Here is a 17344-nt window from a genome sequence, read left to right as displayed (position 1 = left end):
CTGGTTGTGTATATATGTTATCCATGGAATGAACTTCGTTTGATGGATTTTGTTGAACCCCTTGATGAATCTCTTGATGAATCTCTCGATCTGGTTATGAATGTTGCTGATAATTATCTTGAAATTCATTTTGCTGTAAAACCACTTTAAGAAAAAACAGAGACTTTTTGCAAAACTTACATAGCTGCATCATCATTCGAATATCATAATCATCTTTCAATAAATAAGGCGAATAGCTAAACTTTATTAGATTTGACATATAAATTTTAATTTCATTAAAACTTTGATTGATATCTAAACGAGAATATACTCCTTCTATAAATCCTTCGTAATTGATTCTTCTATTGGCCGAAAATAATTTCTGAAATCCACCGATATATTTGCGGTTATTTAACCTTCTCTGTTCCATTCTCCACCGAATCCAAGCATAAACATCACTCTTACCATTCTTTTTGATGGATCGATTTAAAAACAAAAAGATGAGATTAGAGTTATAATGCAGATTTAGACTTTTAAAAATAAGTGAAGAAAGAAAGAGATTTTTGTGAAATAACAATAAGGATTTCTTTATAGAGTAAGTAAATAATCGTAGTTTTATTAATATTGCAATAAATACTTTCATCTGCCGCAAATCTACCCTAACTAAATATTAATGAAGAATTGAATTCTCTTCTTATTAAAATTAATCATTAAATTCTTTTAAATTTTCTTAATAAAGGGTTTTCATTAAAGATGATAAGTTGTGCATGCATGCAAATGTCCACACATTAGGGTTTTCACACACCCTGCAATGTTTGTCGCACCATTTCAAAAACTGCCGCACTCTTTCAGAAATTCCCACACCCTTTCGACACTTTCGGCAATTGATGTACCATCTCCGCAATTCCCGCACCCTTTCGACACTTGTCGCACCCTTTCAAAAACTGTCGCACCCTTTCCGCAATTGTCGCATTTTCCACGCACTCGCAATGCTTGCTGCACTCTTTCAGAAATTCCCATACCCTATTCCAGATTCTCGCACCCACACCCCTTTCAAAGGTTTCTCCACCCCTTTCCAAATTATCGACCATTTCCGCACCCTTTCTCAAATTTCCACATCTTTTAAAAGCACCCATTCCCCTCCTCCGCCTCTTTCCAAATTCCCAAATCTCTTCACTGCAACCCCTTTGAAAAAAAAATGCACAGTTTCAAGAAAAACGTACCGTTTTTTATATATCCATTATTTTCGATATATAAAAATCAATTATTTTATAAAAATTTAATCTGTTTTTTAATTTATAAATTTTATCCATCACAGATAATTTAAAGAAAAACATATTATTTTTTATATATCCATTATTTTCGATATATAAAAATTTCAATTTATAAATTTTATTCATTACATATAATTTAATCTTAATGCTTTTTGTGAAAGTTAATCAATTAATCGACGAAAAACAAGTGTTGTATTTGAGAAATTAAACAAGGGATATTTTTGGAATGAAAACAACGGTTTGCTTAAAAAAGTAAAACGTAAAAATTGTTATCAAAAAAGGTTTAGACAAGAATGCTGCTGCTTATTTTAATTAATACCCTCTATTTTAATTAATATCCCTTTTTAAAGGTAATCTCTGGACCAAAGGCACCTTGATTGAAATTTTTAAACAACCAAAACTGTCCCAAAAAACTTTAGATAAAAGTTTCACTTAAACTAAGGATAAATTCGAACTGAATCAATCCTAAACAAAAAGGGACTCAATCTCATCTTGAATTCAAAAATTCTAGCTAGAGCTGACAATGAATTTGCTAAATAAGTCATCAAAATGCATTAAAAAAGAAGGGTAGTGAACAATGATGAAAAGGAAGAATCATCGAAAATAAAGAGGAAAAATTGTTATGCAACTCGAGTTCAATTTGTTCAAACCAAATATAAAAATATTTCAACTCGAATCCACCCTAACTAAAAGCTCAAAGTGAATAAAGTCTCTATCAAGTAAAATCATGCAGAAACCTCTTCCATTAGACTATAGACATACAAAGAAGCGGTTTTCTCCATGATGAGACATGATGGACATTTTCGTGACAAAAAGAAAGAATGCTGATAGACACCCTCTTCTTCATGTATAAATGGACCCTTTTTGGTTACGACTATGGTAAAATACAGATTTTAAATTATTACTACAATTAAAGCTTAAAATAAAAATATATAGCAGTAAAATAAATCGATGGAATGGCCCATGTGATGATCACCTGTTTCACCATGAAATTTATCATACACTTGTTCACAAAATATTGACTTTCAACAATTTTATGCATGCAAGGTCAATTTATATTAAATATTGATAAACTATCCAGAATATTTAAACACCTAATTGAAATTTTAGGTACAAAACTGAAACATAAGTAGAACTTGATGTTTGTCACATTCACAAAGCCTCATGTTTTATCTTGATATGTTTTCTAGAGGTGAGGTCAGAAGTTAATTGCTGGCTCTCTTGAGTCTGCAATCAACTCCTAAAATATATATGAAGTGTGAGTGATTATCGAACACAGGATTCTCTATAAACCACCAATAAGGATAGAAAGAAGTATGTTCAAAAATGAAAGATTATGGATCAATATCAGTAACTTGATAGCCATCTCAAAACCCAGTAAGGTAACTCTATTACCTATTGAGCAAGTAGATTCTCACTTCTTCCCACCCCCGGAAACATTGAACTTGAAAAAGATTATGTCTCCATCTTGGACCACATAGGTTTTCCCTTCCTGCTTGTACTTTCCAGCAGCCTGCGCAATATTGTTAGTAAAGATCATAATTCCCAAAGTTTTACACCACTGAATGATACGACACAGGCAAAAAGTCTGAACTTTACTCTGGTTTAATGACATTGTATTAACTTCTTCATAATAGAACAGCAAACCACCCATATAGCAAGAGGTTTTGATGTTAAATCCCCCTCTCTTGGAGGGGTGATTAATTTGAGTTTGTGCTGAATACCACATATAATTTTCCATATTCTAGTTACTTTTCTTTTAAGTTTTAGGCATAGAAGGATCTACAACTAGAATATGCTTATTGGTCTTGTCTGTCCTGTGTATACTAGCCTCGCATAGGAATCCCAAGAGCAAATTTATACTTCTAATTTCACCACAATTTCTTCTGCAAGTTCATTAAAATATTCTCCAGTTATTAGCTCAAAAAAGATATCATTCTCAACGGACTGAGCAAACTCAACAGGATGTCTGCTGTCCTCAGTAGTCATTTCCATCACTTGTATCAATGCCTTGTAGACTAGTCTCAAGTGTAAATTAATGTGTTCTCATCACAAATCATTTTGCAAGATCCTTCAGATGTTCTCAAGTCCCCAGCAGAAATAATATTATTCTCAACTACAGAAACTGTAAATTCAATGAGGATGCATAAAGTACACTAATCATACGACTTTAGATTATGACAAGTACCTTAACAGCTGCCTCACTACCAAGTTCCTTCAGATCGTCATATTTCATCACCTAAGCAGAATGAAATCCAACTCAGAAACATTTAGAGATTCCACACACACACACACACACACAAACATCAACAAAGAAGGCTGTGAAAATAAAGTATAAACATCTGCCTAGTTCTGAAATGATAAAACTCTCTTAAGTATTTTAGAGGCAACATAGAAGATAAGTCAATAATTCTCTCTCCTTTTAACAATAGATCAACACAATAACATGTATTGGCAATAGTGGAGATGCAGGTAATGCTGATGCTATGCTTACAGAGGACAGGTTGCCTAATAGTTGAAAGCAGGATAGCATCATGCTCATGGAGGTAACAGTTGTTTTTGTAAGGGTACCACATTTGAAACAATATAGGCACGCATGTAGGTAGCATGGCCAACAGTCAAGCAAAGTAGAAAATGCACTAGAGAAAATCATGGACATGAACCAACCTCAGCACAAATAAACCCTCTCTCGAAGTCAGTATGGATGGTCCCTGCAGCCTGAGGAGCCTTTGTCTGCCGTCTAATTTGCCAACACTTCACCTGGAAAAAGGAAAAATTATTTAGACATTTAATTACTCATTCTGTGGAGGTGATGAAACATATTGAATAAGGAATTTTAATTTAGAGGAATGCTTATCAAAAGGGGAAGAGGGCATTACAAAAGAAGATTCTTATCATGCAAACCTATACAATTGCCTCATAAAAGGAAAAAAAAGTCTATAATAAGATTTGCTTTAATATAAAACCATGAAAAAGAAAACCTAGAAATAAATTTATGACTAGTTGCAACAAAAAGGAGTTGCTTTACAATACCATGAAAAAGAAATTAAACTTAATTTTGGTACACACTAACTGAAAAAAAGAATAATGTAATTTTTCATATAGAGAGATTAACCCCAAAAATAACTACCAAACTTGATGAGAATAAATCAAATATTTTGAGCTGCTCATCTCGCATCCCAGCTCAGAAAGCATCACCCTTATCACATCAGATCAAAGGAATAACAAACACTAGGATGAATTAATGAGGCGTTAAACAAATTTAATTTCCAGCAGTTGTACCACAAATTGCTGTATATACAGATATGAGAAAATTGACAACCATAAAACTTAAGGTATCCATTTTACCTCATCAGGTCCTGCTGTGAAGAAGTATATGAGATTAATCGCTGAAAAACCAGTCTTGATGATTTTTGGAAGGGCACTGTTGCATAGAAGATTGATCAACTCAGATATTCACCCATTCCAATTGTGTTCCTTGTTTCTATTGAAAAACTGAAGGAACTTTCTCAGCTAAGATTTTTCTTTCACTCTTTGTTTCTCCAAAAGATAAGAAGAGTTTGAAAATTGCATAAACAAATTATTTGAATGGATAAGAGAGAAATACCAACAAACTCTTAAGAAACTTAATTTAGAAATTTCCATAGAAAATCCTTCATAAAGAAAGAATGACCACACTCTCTTAATCAATAGATACAGAAATTTACATAAGATGACATTTTATGTTGGGAAATCAAGAAACCTATTAATAGTTACAACTGGGTCACGATTATCTTTTAACACATCAACAATCTCTTGTGATGGCTTCCTAAATTTTTTTTCCAATCTCAATCAGTTCAACTAACAACAAATACTTACTTTTATATCACTTAAACTGACAACAGATACCGTTATAATACTATCAAATATACTTATTTTTCCAGTCTCAATCAGTTTAACTAACAACAGATACTTTTATAATACTATCAAATATAATTCCTTCTTAAAGCTAAATCATTTTCAAGTTTATTAAGTAAGCATCCGCCCCTCATTTTTTATTTTATATAAGACCCCTCATTTGTTGAGAGATATATTTGAGTTTAGATGAACTAACCTCTGTACCTTGTTCTCCTCACAATATTTTGCAGCTTCATCTGGCGGCATATCAGCAAGATTTCTCTCTAACACACAACTGAAAGGAATAATTTGTTCACCTCCATGCTCCTGGACCCTAAAAAAGGATAATGTACCTCTAACTCCTTTAGACAACTGAATGTTAGCGCTAATAAATTTCTGATGATGCCCCTTTTTAAGTGGCTTAGATAAATGTTTCAGAAAAATATGACATACCAAGCATGAATCTTTGGTAAGAACTTGTTCTTTTTTCTTTGGTAGTCTCTCTCATTCATGTTCACCTGTGGATAGATTAAAGATATGATCATGAAAAAATCCAAGGCCACATCCTTACAACTGCCTGGATGAGATATTCAAACATGGATATGGTGACATAAACATATAAAGAACCCTGAAGATAAGGATTTAAAACTACAATTCACAGGTGCAACAACCTGTATGGATTTTTTAAAACAAAAACCTATTTATACCCAAACAAATAGCAAACTCAATCCATGGGTGCAGTAAGGAAAACACCAACAACTTTCTTGCTTTTTTATCCCTCATAAGAAGATATTCTACAAATTTTTTTACTTGTGTGGATTAACACTCTAGATAACTTCGTTCCACACAAAGATTTTAAATACGAAAAGCTGTGTGCAGAAGGATAGAGAAAAGCAGTGACAAGTATGGCTTGCTCCATTAATGGTAAGCAGACTTTTCTCATATTCTAAGAAGAAAAAGGATTACCAAGTAAACCACAGGCTTTGCAGTGAGTAGTTGAAAAGTATTCAGTATCTCAATATCAGCAGCTTTCCAATCCCCTAGACGAACATCCTTTCCATCCTCAAGCCAGGCCTTGACCTATAGATGCCAAGAACCAGCATTATATAAGTTACTTCATAAGAAGAGAACTGAAAAAATAAAAATGAGCTTAGTGCATTCAAGTCAAAATCATTATCCCAGCCAGTGAAGCACTAACCTTTTGACATAATTCATGTTCTATTTTTAACTGTTTATCATTGCTCCTTTTCATGCTCTTCTCTATATCTTCTACCCTCCTTTCCATGAATTCAATATCCTACAAGTCATACAGCATATATAGCAAGTCCTTTTATTTCAATGGAAACGTTATAACCACAAATATAGTCAATAAAACAAGACAACATAATGAGAAACTATAAGCCAAACAAACAAAGTTATCGGGCAAAGCTACACCACATACTTAAGATGAAATTTATGAACAATCAAGAATAAAAAAATAGGAGGAAAAAAATAAATGACCAATGAAGAGATTCTTGTTGTGAAATTTCTAGAACTCAAATAGATAGGATGCCTTTATAAATTTTAAAATCATTTGAGAACAATGATATTTTAGTACATGAAAATGGGCAAGAGAGTCTCAAATTCATGTTGCTAGTATAGAACTTTGACATAGAACATGAACCAGCGTAAAACCCCCAATATACATGTGTTGCTCGTATAGTTATAGTTATTAGAATACTTTTCCTTTGTATAACTTGTGACTTCATATTCAATAACTTTGTAAGAATAAATCAGCAGCAAGAGAAAGAGAGAAGAAAACTAATAAACATGGAAATCCTCACCAAGATATGCATATATCTTCTAGAAACTGTAGGAAGAAATTTTCATTTAAGCTTACCCAACTGAAAACCAGGTAATAGAGCAGAAATCCTTATCTCAGACAAGCCCTCCCCATTAACAAGAAATTAGAGCAGTCATAATTGAACCTATCTAATACTTATCATCATAGTTCAAATCACTGACTACACGACATCAATGAAGATAATCAGCTTGAGTTTCAAAACAAGCATACCTTTAACCGTAACTCTGAACTAATGACCTCTAAGTCCCTCACAGGGTCAATAGAGTCATCAACATGGATAATGTCTGGATCTTCAAATGCACCTACAAAATATAATTTAAAAATTAAAAAGATGAATTTCACAGTAAAAACATTAAGAGAAGCAAATAAGCAGATAATGCTTCTCAAATAAACTATCAGTCTGAATGTAGGTCATACAAGTTATACAACCACCAAGAAATGAAGTTACCACAAAAATGTGCAAAAGGAAATTTTTGTCATAACAAAATAATCTATAAAGTCAGTATTCATCCCATCAAACCTCCCCAGTTACTTATGGAGAGGTAAAAAACCACATGGTCTACTCTAACAAGAGCGAACGACATATACCATCACTCTACTCAAGAATTATTTATAAAGCATTTGTATGACACTTAAAATTTAGTGCATTCTAGATCCTATATTATTACTGCACTTCCACAACACAGAACATAAGTAGAAGAGAAGTAAACACACAGGTGCACATACAAAAAATAATTTAATAAATTGAGCAAAATAGACCCGAGTTTTTAGCAAGTCACTTGCACACCCATTTATTAAGTCTAATAATTCATAAACACATTAAGTCTAATCATCAAAAAATTTATGCACGGATATGAAACAGTACAAATAAAAGCATCTTACGTAGCACATGGAAAATGCCATCAACTGCACGGATATGAGAGAGGAAACTGTTGCCCAACCCCTGTCCTTCATGAGCACCTCTAACTAGTCCAGCTATATCATGGATCTCTAAGAAAGCTGGAACCTGAACATTGAAAATGAAAATATTTTAGCACACAAATAACACAAGCATCCCTGCAACCTAAAGCTACAACAAAATCTTAAAAAAATAGTAACAAACCTCGCTTTTTGGCTTAAATAAATTGCAAAGCCACTCAAATCGCTCATCAGGGATATTGACACGAGCTTCATTAGGCTCAATGGTGCAAAAAGGGAAGTTCTCAGCAGGGATTGACAACTTTGTAAGTGTGTTGAAAAGCGTAGATTTGCCAACATTTGGCAATCCAACCTGAAAGCAATCACCAAATATTATTTAAAAGAAAAAAATTATAGATTCTCTCAGGTGTTACTAATATTACTGAAACAGGACTATAAGCATTCATTTGATCACAAAGAAATTCAATAGAAATGAAAACTAAAATCACAAGCATAATTAACATAGAAAAAAGAATCAAAGAAAAAAACTAATTTTCCAGATTCTCTGGGCGTTAACAACATTTCTCAAACAGAACTTCAATTATTTTCTACGAGTACGATCCTAACATTATCCCAAAACTGGTATTCATTTAATCACAGACAAATTTATTAGAAATGAGAACTAAAATCACAAACTAAATAAATACAGAAATAATAATTAAAAGATAACGAAAATGAGCGACAGTGCAGGGTTGAAGAAGAAGATTACGATGCCAATCTTAAGGTGAGAAGAGAATCGACCGAGAATAGGTCGCTCAGCTGGCGCTTCTTTCGATTTTGAAGCTTTTGGAGGCATTATTATTTAAATTTTATTCTTCTTTTAAGGCCTTGCGAGACGCAGAGATTTTAGGGTTGTTAAACAGGAGAAGAGAAAAGAAGAGAAGAGAAGAGAATAAGATGCGACTGCGTGTGGCGCTTACTCACGGTCACTGTACTGCTCGCATTTAAAAAATAATAAATAATAAAATTACATTTTTCACCCAAAATTTGGCTAAAAACATTCCATCACTTGATGGCACAAAATCCACTTTTTTCATCCGTTTAATAAAAACTAACATTTATTTAAACAAAACAGTAATTTCATAATAAAAAAATTTCAAAAAATTAGAAAATAATTCTTTTCACATCTTACCTTGATATAAAAACTTATAATTCTATCTACGTAAAAGTTTGAAAACCTAACCCTTATTGTTAATTGGAATCTCATTTTTATAATCAATTTAAATACATAACTGACTTAATTATTTTAAAAGGAGTTTAAACTTGTCAAAACAGTAAGATTTGACTTGAACTCAAGTTCAACACAATTTTAAATAATTTATATAAATTTAAGCTTTCTTCGCTAGAAATTGACTATCTCTTTAAAAGGAAATAGTAAGATGATTGTATTTTCTTGTTTAAAATTATTTTTAAGTAATTGAATGCATTAAATATATTACAAAAATAAATCAGTTCCCTCAAAGTGAACAATTTAATTACATATATGAAATTAATAAATTTATTTAAAAATAGAAAACTTTTTAGTCTTATCCAAAAGTCAAAAGGTCACGTGACGTGAAAAATGACTGATGTAGTTAGAAACGAACCATCCCACATTGTTTAGTTGCGAAACAGTGCGCTGCTTTATAAACAAAGAAGAAGCGGTAGGAGAGTGTCTCTTCGGAGACATCCGATAAAATTGGAACGATACAGAGAAGATTAGCATGGCCCCTGCGCAAGGATGACACGCACAAATCGAGAAATGGTCCAAATTTTTTTTTCTATTTCTGGGTTTGAATTTTCTCTTCTTCTCATTGCTGGTGCTTCGGGGTTTCCAGTAAGGCAAAGCTGCAAGCAGGAACAGAACAAGGGCTTTGAAAGGAAACTAGCCATTCATCCATAAAACTTGTTGGCTTAGCATGGCCCCTGCGCAAGGATGACACGCACAAATCGAGAAATGGTCCAAATTTTTTTCTCTTTCTGGGTTTGAATTTCTCTTCTTCTCATTGCTGGTGCTTCTGGGTTTCCAGTAAGGCAAAGCTGCAAGCAGGAACAGAACAAGGGCTTTGAAAGGAAACTAGCCATTCATCCATAAAACTTGTTGGATTAGCATGGCTCCTGCGCAAGGATGACGCTCACAAATCGAGAAATGGTCCAATTTTTTTTCTCTCTTTCTGGGTTTGAATTTTCTCTTCTTCTCATTGGTGGTGCTTCTGGTTTCCAGTAAGGCAAAGCTGCAAGCAGGAACAGAATAAGGGCTTTGAAAGGAAACTAGCCATTCATCCATATAACTTGTTGGATTGACGTTTCTGAAATATCTTTGAACGGAATTTGACCATCTCTCAATGCAAACCAATCTTTTCAAATGCTTTGACAGTCGTTGACAAGTTGAACTTTCTGTCACCTTCTTGTGAATGCATTCAATTCAATAGTTGAGACATGCAACTAATAAACCTAATATAAATGAAGGATTAGACTTTAATATAAGTTAATTAATTTTGTATAATATGAGTTTTGTTCTCTATATTTATAGATCTAATATATTTTTATAGTCTTGCTCTAACAATTCATTATCTTCAATTATTTTTGGCTTGTTGAGCTGAGATTTCATCCATTTACTGCTGATTTTAAAGGCAGTTGTTCCTAAGCTCAGTTTGTAAAACTTATATTTGATTTGATGCCTTACTAGTTATAGGTACCGGATGAAATACACTTTTTTTTACCTTCAGGACATAAATTACAATTTTTTGTAATTTAAAATTAAACACCTTTGAAAACCCTAGCGTTAGCCACCTTCACCAAATTCTAATAGGTGAACTTACCATTAACATGAACTCATTACAACCACCATCTCATTGTTTCTCTCATCTACGAACTGACCATTGCGACAAACTCATTATTACCATGATCTCATCAATTTTACTCGTGTTTAGCTTATTGGCATAGGTCAACTCACGGGAGAAGTTGCCACAATCATGTTGTTTTTGTTTGTCAAGTTGGAGATCTCATTGTTTCTATCATCGGCTTGGAGATCTCATCGTTTTTGCATGTCAACTTAAAGATTTCATCGTTTCTATTGTCAACTTGGAGATTTTGTCATTTTTGCTCATCAACTTAGAGATCCTGACATTCATATCTCTTACTTTTAAGGGATAACACAATCCACATGTTTTCTAAATTTTGGGTGTATCCACTTATATAATCACTTAATAATTTATGCCTCTTGCTCGATAAATAGCATAATTGTACAAGAACAATGGGACAACATATTTTACTCTCATACCTTCAACTAAAATCATTCTCGAAAGGTTAATAACATAATAATGAACAAAGAATTTAGCTTACTCAGTTAAACTATTATAAAATTTTCATTTTGTTCCTCTTTGCTTGCTTAAAATTACATCTTTAATTTTATTTTATTCTCGATGGCAGATAGAGTAGATGTAGGGCTCAAATTTGACAAGTTTGGGAGTTACAACCTCAAGCTTGGGCTCGAAAAAAAGAATTATTAACCGGAACTTAGGTTGAGAAAAACCATCAAACCAAATTGAGTTTGAGCATAGGCAAATTTAGTTTGAGTTTGAAAGTAAATAGGAGGAGTTCGAATATGAAGCAAAGTGAGAGAAGAGCAGGTGGATTTAAAATTAGAATTGCACTTCTAATTTTACCCGGCTATCCTTGATAGATTTTTACTATAAAAAGCTTGAAATGTTCTGCAATTTGAATACGAAATTGAAAACCAAAATCGAACATATTCATCTACGTAAATAATACTTTTATTTGTCACAACATATATTGATTGGGTAGGACATATTCTCCATCATACCACTGGTTAGGACTTGAATATAAATATCAACCTTTACCTGCCCTTTCTCCGATCCACCCCAATACAATTCCAAATATACCATCAACATTTTCCTCATCTTCCCCGATGAACAAGTGCCATAATCACATATTGCATCATTCTCCCCATGCAACACTAGAATTGGTACCTCCAACTCCCGGCAATGCCTCTTTATATACTCACACACCCTCAAGAACTCCCACGCAGTCGCTGCCAGCGGCTTCCCCGACGTCCGCTTATTAGGGTTCCTCGCTGCCAACCTCCTCTTCCACTCCTCCTTGTTAACTTGCTCGCCACTGGCTTCGACACCACAACTTTCCACCTCGGTGCAATCAGTGCTGCCAGTGGGAGAAGCTTTTCCCATGGCCACATTGGCTTAGATTTGGCGGAGATTCCACACATTGAACCGCTCAAAATCAAACCATCCCATTCGTATTTTTGTTCTAAACATATGAGGATTGAAATTGCACCACCGAGGGATTCGCTGTAGAGAAAAGGTGGCAACTTGGGGTGGTTTGTTTTGACGGAGTCGAAATATTGGATGCAATCTTGAAAGATGGGGATGTGGCTGGGGTAGCCGTCGGAGGAACCGTGGCCTTGGAGGTCGAGGGCGCATACGAGGAAGCCGTTTTTGGCTATGCGACAGCGGTGAGCTCGGATATCCAGTAGCTGTCGCAGGTGTAGCCGTGGATCATGGCGACAAGGCCTTTGAGGAGGCCGGGGGAATCATGGGGCCATGTTTGAGTAAAGATCTTCATGTTCTGTTTGTTGAACATGAAGGACTCTTGGTGGAGGATTCGATGCTTTTTGAGGAATTGTTCTGGTGAGGTCTCCATATGGGCTGTTTTCGTTTGCTTGGTTGATGGGGTGAAGAGCCATTTTCGTGAGAAAATGAATTGTGTTTGGATAGAAAATTTGTGCTTGATTGAAAATGGGAAGACTTGGGAAGGAAAAAAATAAATAAATAAAATGTAAAAATATTAATTGTTTGATATAATTTCTAATTTTTATTGTTAAATTTCACATACTTGAAAGATTATATATTCTTTTTCTTAATTTTGTAATAAAAAAATTGAAATTTATATGAAATTCTAGAGAGAATAAATAAAAATTTAATTTAAAGATATACAAAAGAATATTTGGTGATAAAAATTACACACAACTTAAGAGAATTTGAGAGAATTAATTAGGAGGCGGTTGGCACGTCACAATTTGCACAATTTGACATCCACAGTCGACAATTCTTTGGTTTTTGGTCTATCCATCAACCTTTCTATCACTCTCTAAACCAAAATGTTTTTATATTTTCTTAACATTATATTTAAAACTTTAATATATTATTTAATATTAAAATACCTTCATATTTTTCTAACATTTTATTTAACACTCTAATATATTATCAATTATCAAAATACCCCCTTTATATAATATTTGAACTTAATTTAATAAATAAAATTAAGTTTTAAATTAATATTCATATAAATATCTTAATCTCGCGAAACAATTTTTTTATTCGAATTTAGAAATATAAATTTTCTTCCTTCTAAGTAAACCCACTATATCAAGTATTAAGTAAAAATGAAAGTGAGAGTAAGAGTTTGAATGATGTGAGAAAATTATAAAAGTAAGAGTTTATATAGAAGTGGTGAATGGTATTCTTGGTATTTTTAAAAATTTATAGGGCATTTTGCTTGAGGCTTTGAAAAGGGGACATTTTTGTTTAGGAAATGGAAAAGGGGCATTTTTGCTTAGTTTAGGGTAGGATGGGTTGTTTAATTTAATTTCCCAAAAATTTATTTCTTGATTGATTAATTGATTTCTTATCTATGAGATTGATTGATGAATGATTGTTGGTTTGATTGATAGGATTACTTGACATTTGGGATTATTGATGATTGTTTGCTTAATTCTTTCTTGATTTATGATAAATTGGATATCTTCAACACCTTCCCCCCTCAAACTCAAGGAGGCGAAACAAATGTCATTTTGATTTTGCTAACTAAATCAGAAAACTATTCAAGAGGTTAAGACTTAGTAAAGATATTGAGAAGTTGATTAACAGAAGGAACTAGTTGAAGGCATATAATATCCTGAAACAAATGTTGTCGAACAAAGTGACAACATGTTTTGTACATTCATGAAAAACATTATTATAAGCTATTTGGATAGCACTATGATTGTCACAACAAAAAGAAGTGGCAGATGTCTGAGGTATACCTATATTATGCAATAAACACTTTAACCAAAGAAGTTTTGAGGTGGTGTTAACAAGAACTTGATATTCTACCTCAATACTAGATTGAGAAACAACAGACCACTTCTTATTACTGCACTAAGAAACCATAAAATCCCCAAGAAAAAAAAAAAAACGATATCTTTTAGTGAAGCATCTATTAGTTGGATCACTAGCTAAATCAACATCAAAATAAGCTCGTAATACTAACGATAATAAAGAGGAGAAATATAAGCCGTGGAACAAATTTCCCTTGAAGTATTATAAGATACCAAACACTGCAACATAATGAGTAGATCTACAAGCTTATATGAATTAGTTGACAGGATGAACATCATATGCAATATCAGGCAAGTTATTGTGAGATAAACTAAACTTCTAACTAACTTACGATAGATACTTGGATCTTGTCATGGTTTACCGTCGGTAGCATGCAACTTAACATTTGTTTTCTAAAGGCATATGGGTTATTTGAACATTAGTTAGTCTAACTCTAGAAAGAATATCAAAGGCATACTTAGCTTGTGTAAGATAATACCCATAAGAAATTGAAGATACTTCAAGTCCTAAGAAATAATTGAGAGATCTAAGATATTTCATTTCAAATTGCTGACTTAAGAAAATCTTGAGACAAAAAATTTCTATAAGATCACTGCCAATAATAATCATATCATTGACATAAAGAAGCAATAAAACAATATCATAAGTAGAGTTGTGAACAAATAGAGCAAAATCACGAGGACTAGAAGAAAAACCCATTTGTCTAATAATGTTGATAAATTTTGAAAACCATGCACGTGCAGCTTGTTTTAGTTCATACAAGGCTATTTGCAAATTGTGAACCTTATTGGGAGGATGATCATACCCTAAAGGAGGCTTCATATAAAGTTCTTTTGTAAGATCACCATTGAGAAATGCACTTTTTTATATCCATTTGAGATAGATGTCAATGCTTGATAGGTACACCTGCTAGGAGAGTTTGGACCGAATTGAACTAAGCAACAAGTGCAAATGTCTCCTCTTTATCAATGTCGTACTATTGGATAAAACCACAAGCCACCATTCGAGCGTTGTATTTTTCAACAAAGCTATCAAAGTGAGTTTTGACCTTGCAATCTATAGAGGACATTTCATTAGGAAAATCAAAAAGCTTCTAAGTTCGAGTTTTGATAAGAGCGTTAAGTTCTTTTGCCATAGCTTACTGCCACAAAAGGTTAGAGGAAGCCTTGTGAAAAGTGTGAGGTTCATATAGGGAGGAGATGGTAGCATAACAATGATAATCACAAAAATGAGAAGAAGGTTGTTTTACCCTGGTATGATGCAAATGATTTATGAACTCAGGAGAATGATCTTATTGTATGGATTCCACAAACTGCTCAGACAAATCAAAAGGCTCTGAAGTAGGGTTACTCGAGGTACATGTAATAGAATCTAGAAATTTATTATTTAGACTTCTAAAAAATATCAAAACTCTAACTGACTTTAAAATATTGTGTTATGGTTAGTTTTTTATGTTATAATAGTGCCTAGAGCCAATCGATGTAGACATTTGTAATGATACAATTTATTCATTTATTAATGAAAAGTTTCTTTATTATTCATGCATGTTAATGTTAAACATAATGTGTTAGTAAGAATAATATGTCCTTAAATTGGTGATAAGGGCATCAGATGATTGATCGTGGAACCCTCTGACACATTAGATGACCATTTTAGAAACATCAATAATCTTGATATTATTATAATCAAGGGAACAAGTAATAATAATATGATTATTATAGTGTTAAGTGACTTTACTGAAAAGTGCTGACAATTCTCATGTGTCAAAACTGTTAGCTGACATCTTGATGTAACATATGAGTGCATGTTATTGACTTGTTTATTGGACAGACCCGACAAGAGGATTTCTAGACAGATGTTTGTTTTTGTGTTTATGAGAATAAATGTTGGGGTTGGTGTCCTAGTGTCAATCCCTATAATGATATAAGTTCATTAATGAAGGTCATATTTATAATTTTCTATGACTTTCTTTGTCTGTTATAATATATTAATATATACTCAAACAAATATGTTAAGAATAGTTGAATCATGACGAGGGGCTTAGTGCATGACACTTGATCGTGAGAACCCCATATACATATTAGGTGGTTATTCTTAAAACGTTTGTAACTCTGATATTACTATAACCAAGAGCACAAGTAATAGTGATAATGTTGAAAGACCTCATTGAAAGATGATAACAATTCTCATATGTCAAAATTGTTTATTGACAATTTGGTATAATACATGGGTACATGTTGTAAACGTGTTCACTAAACTAACTTGCCAAGAGGATTTCATATGGATAGTTGCTCTAATGTCTATAAAAAATATCCTTTTAGTGAACGGAAGTATATGTGATCCTTAGACTTAAGGTCACCGAACCGTCTTGTAAGAGAATCGATATAGTTTGACACAAATCCAACATAATCAAATTAATGGATTGTCAAAACGGTGGTGATTGGTCACATCGTGATTGGTATAAAAGGTATGGTGGATCAATAAAAGATTTGTCACTCCCAAACATAGGAGGTGATATCTCAATAGGGATTATTAATGGATGTCAATAACCAATTACATCTGTGGTCATAGGGAGATTGAATTGTTGTTTGATTCAATATTATCTAGTCATTGACTGAAGTCAATCTACGTAATTCGATGAGTCTTGAGAGAGATAATTAATCTGTACTTTAGTTTTGATGAGATATCATATAACCAAATAATCGAATTGTATGAATAACCATATCACTGACAGGTTAAAAGAAGTCAAATGCTAACCTCTACTAATCAGGTGACTACGATGTCTTGTTAAAAGTTAATTTTTGTTTGTGTTCGAACAAATATCAGGTTAAGAGCCTGACACAAATTTGGACACTACTAGTTTAGTGGAAAGCCTATTGGTTATACACAAAAGGTTTGATGAACTCTAAAGGTGTAAGGATTGTCTAAGTTGGATTCAGTCCAAATTTCGGATGAAAAATTTAGAGTCTTGGAAAGACCTATGACCCCGAAGTCTATTTTATTATACTTTGGGATCTTAGTGTAATAATCCTAAAGGCAAAGGGTGTTTGCAAGAATTGGTGAGATTACATTTATCCAATTAGGTAATCAATGTCTTAGTCTGATAATGCAAAATTCAAACTAAGGCAAGATATGATTTTATCTTATCCAAATATGCATCCCTGATTTTAGTTAATTGCTAAAATCATGGTATTGAAATATTCATGGATTATATTTCACCCAGATATACGCACAAAAATCATTGAGATTAATTGAAAAATATATATGCATTAAAAAAAATTGATTGAATATACAACTAT

The 17344-nt window shown here is 33.0% G+C and overlaps 1 protein-coding gene, 1 non-coding gene and 3 pseudogenes across 4 annotated transcripts; 3 read left to right on the top strand and 2 right to left on the bottom strand.

Annotated features, from left to right (window-relative positions):
* Positions 1-1857: 1857 nt before the first annotated feature.
* Positions 1858-8839, bottom strand: LOC123228343 (obg-like ATPase 1). Of its 3 annotated transcripts, none has more exons than XM_044653703.1 (13): positions 8639-8839; positions 8075-8242; positions 7855-7978; positions 7183-7274; positions 6328-6426; positions 6096-6209; positions 5583-5647; positions 5347-5463; positions 4602-4677; positions 3921-4013; positions 3442-3492; positions 2649-2766; positions 1858-2229 (listed from the first exon to the last, which is right to left on the bottom strand). In XM_044653703.1, exons 1-12 carry the CDS (start codon positions 8723-8725, stop codon positions 2668-2670), a joined length of 1185 nt encoding a protein of 394 aa, XP_044509638.1. In that variant the 5' UTR covers positions 8726-8839; the 3' UTR covers positions 1858-2229; positions 2649-2667. The 3 variants fall into 3 exon arrangements, with proteins under 3 accessions (XP_044509638.1, XP_044509637.1, XP_044509636.1); XM_044653702.1 differs by lacking the exon at positions 1858-2229 and adding an exon at positions 2291-2493 and having other exon boundaries at positions 8639-8838; XM_044653701.1 differs by lacking the exon at positions 1858-2229 and having other exon boundaries at positions 2291-2766; positions 8639-8838.
* Positions 8840-9582: 743 nt separating this feature from the next.
* LOC123228488 lies at positions 9583-9685 on the top strand. Its single transcript, XR_006504714.1, has one exon. It is a non-coding gene; the product is annotated as a U6 spliceosomal RNA (small nuclear RNA).
* A 134-nt stretch (positions 9686-9819) lies between these two features.
* Positions 9820-9880, top strand: LOC123228473 (annotated as a pseudogene).
* Positions 9881-9976: 96 nt separating this feature from the next.
* Positions 9977-10072, top strand: LOC123228474 (annotated as a pseudogene).
* A 1688-nt stretch (positions 10073-11760) lies between these two features.
* LOC123226757 lies at positions 11761-12631 on the bottom strand (annotated as a pseudogene).
* Between the last annotated feature and the right edge of the window lie 4713 nt (positions 12632-17344).

The sequence above is a fragment of the Mangifera indica genome, chromosome 10, assembly GCF_011075055.1.
Source record: "Mangifera indica cultivar Alphonso chromosome 10, CATAS_Mindica_2.1, whole genome shotgun sequence".
Classification (NCBI taxonomy): Eukaryota; Viridiplantae; Streptophyta; class Magnoliopsida; order Sapindales; family Anacardiaceae; genus Mangifera; species Mangifera indica.
This window is presented reverse-complemented; position numbering and strand designations above follow the sequence as displayed.

Excerpts from the sequence above, each read along its gene's own strand:
- LOC123228343 (XM_044653703.1), bottom strand. The coding sequence starts at position 8,725 with ATGCCTCCAAAAGCTTCAAAATCGAAAGAAGCGCCAGCTGAGCGACCT. Across the intron at positions 6,210-6,327 it reads AACATGAATTATGTCAAAAG|GTCAAGGCCTGGCTTGAGGA; the intron begins GTTAGTGCTTCA and ends TGGCATCTATAG. Across the intron at positions 4,014-4,601 it reads TCACAGCAGGACCTGATGAG|GTGAAGTGTTGGCAAATTAG; the intron begins GTAAAATGGATA and ends TCCTTTTTCCAG.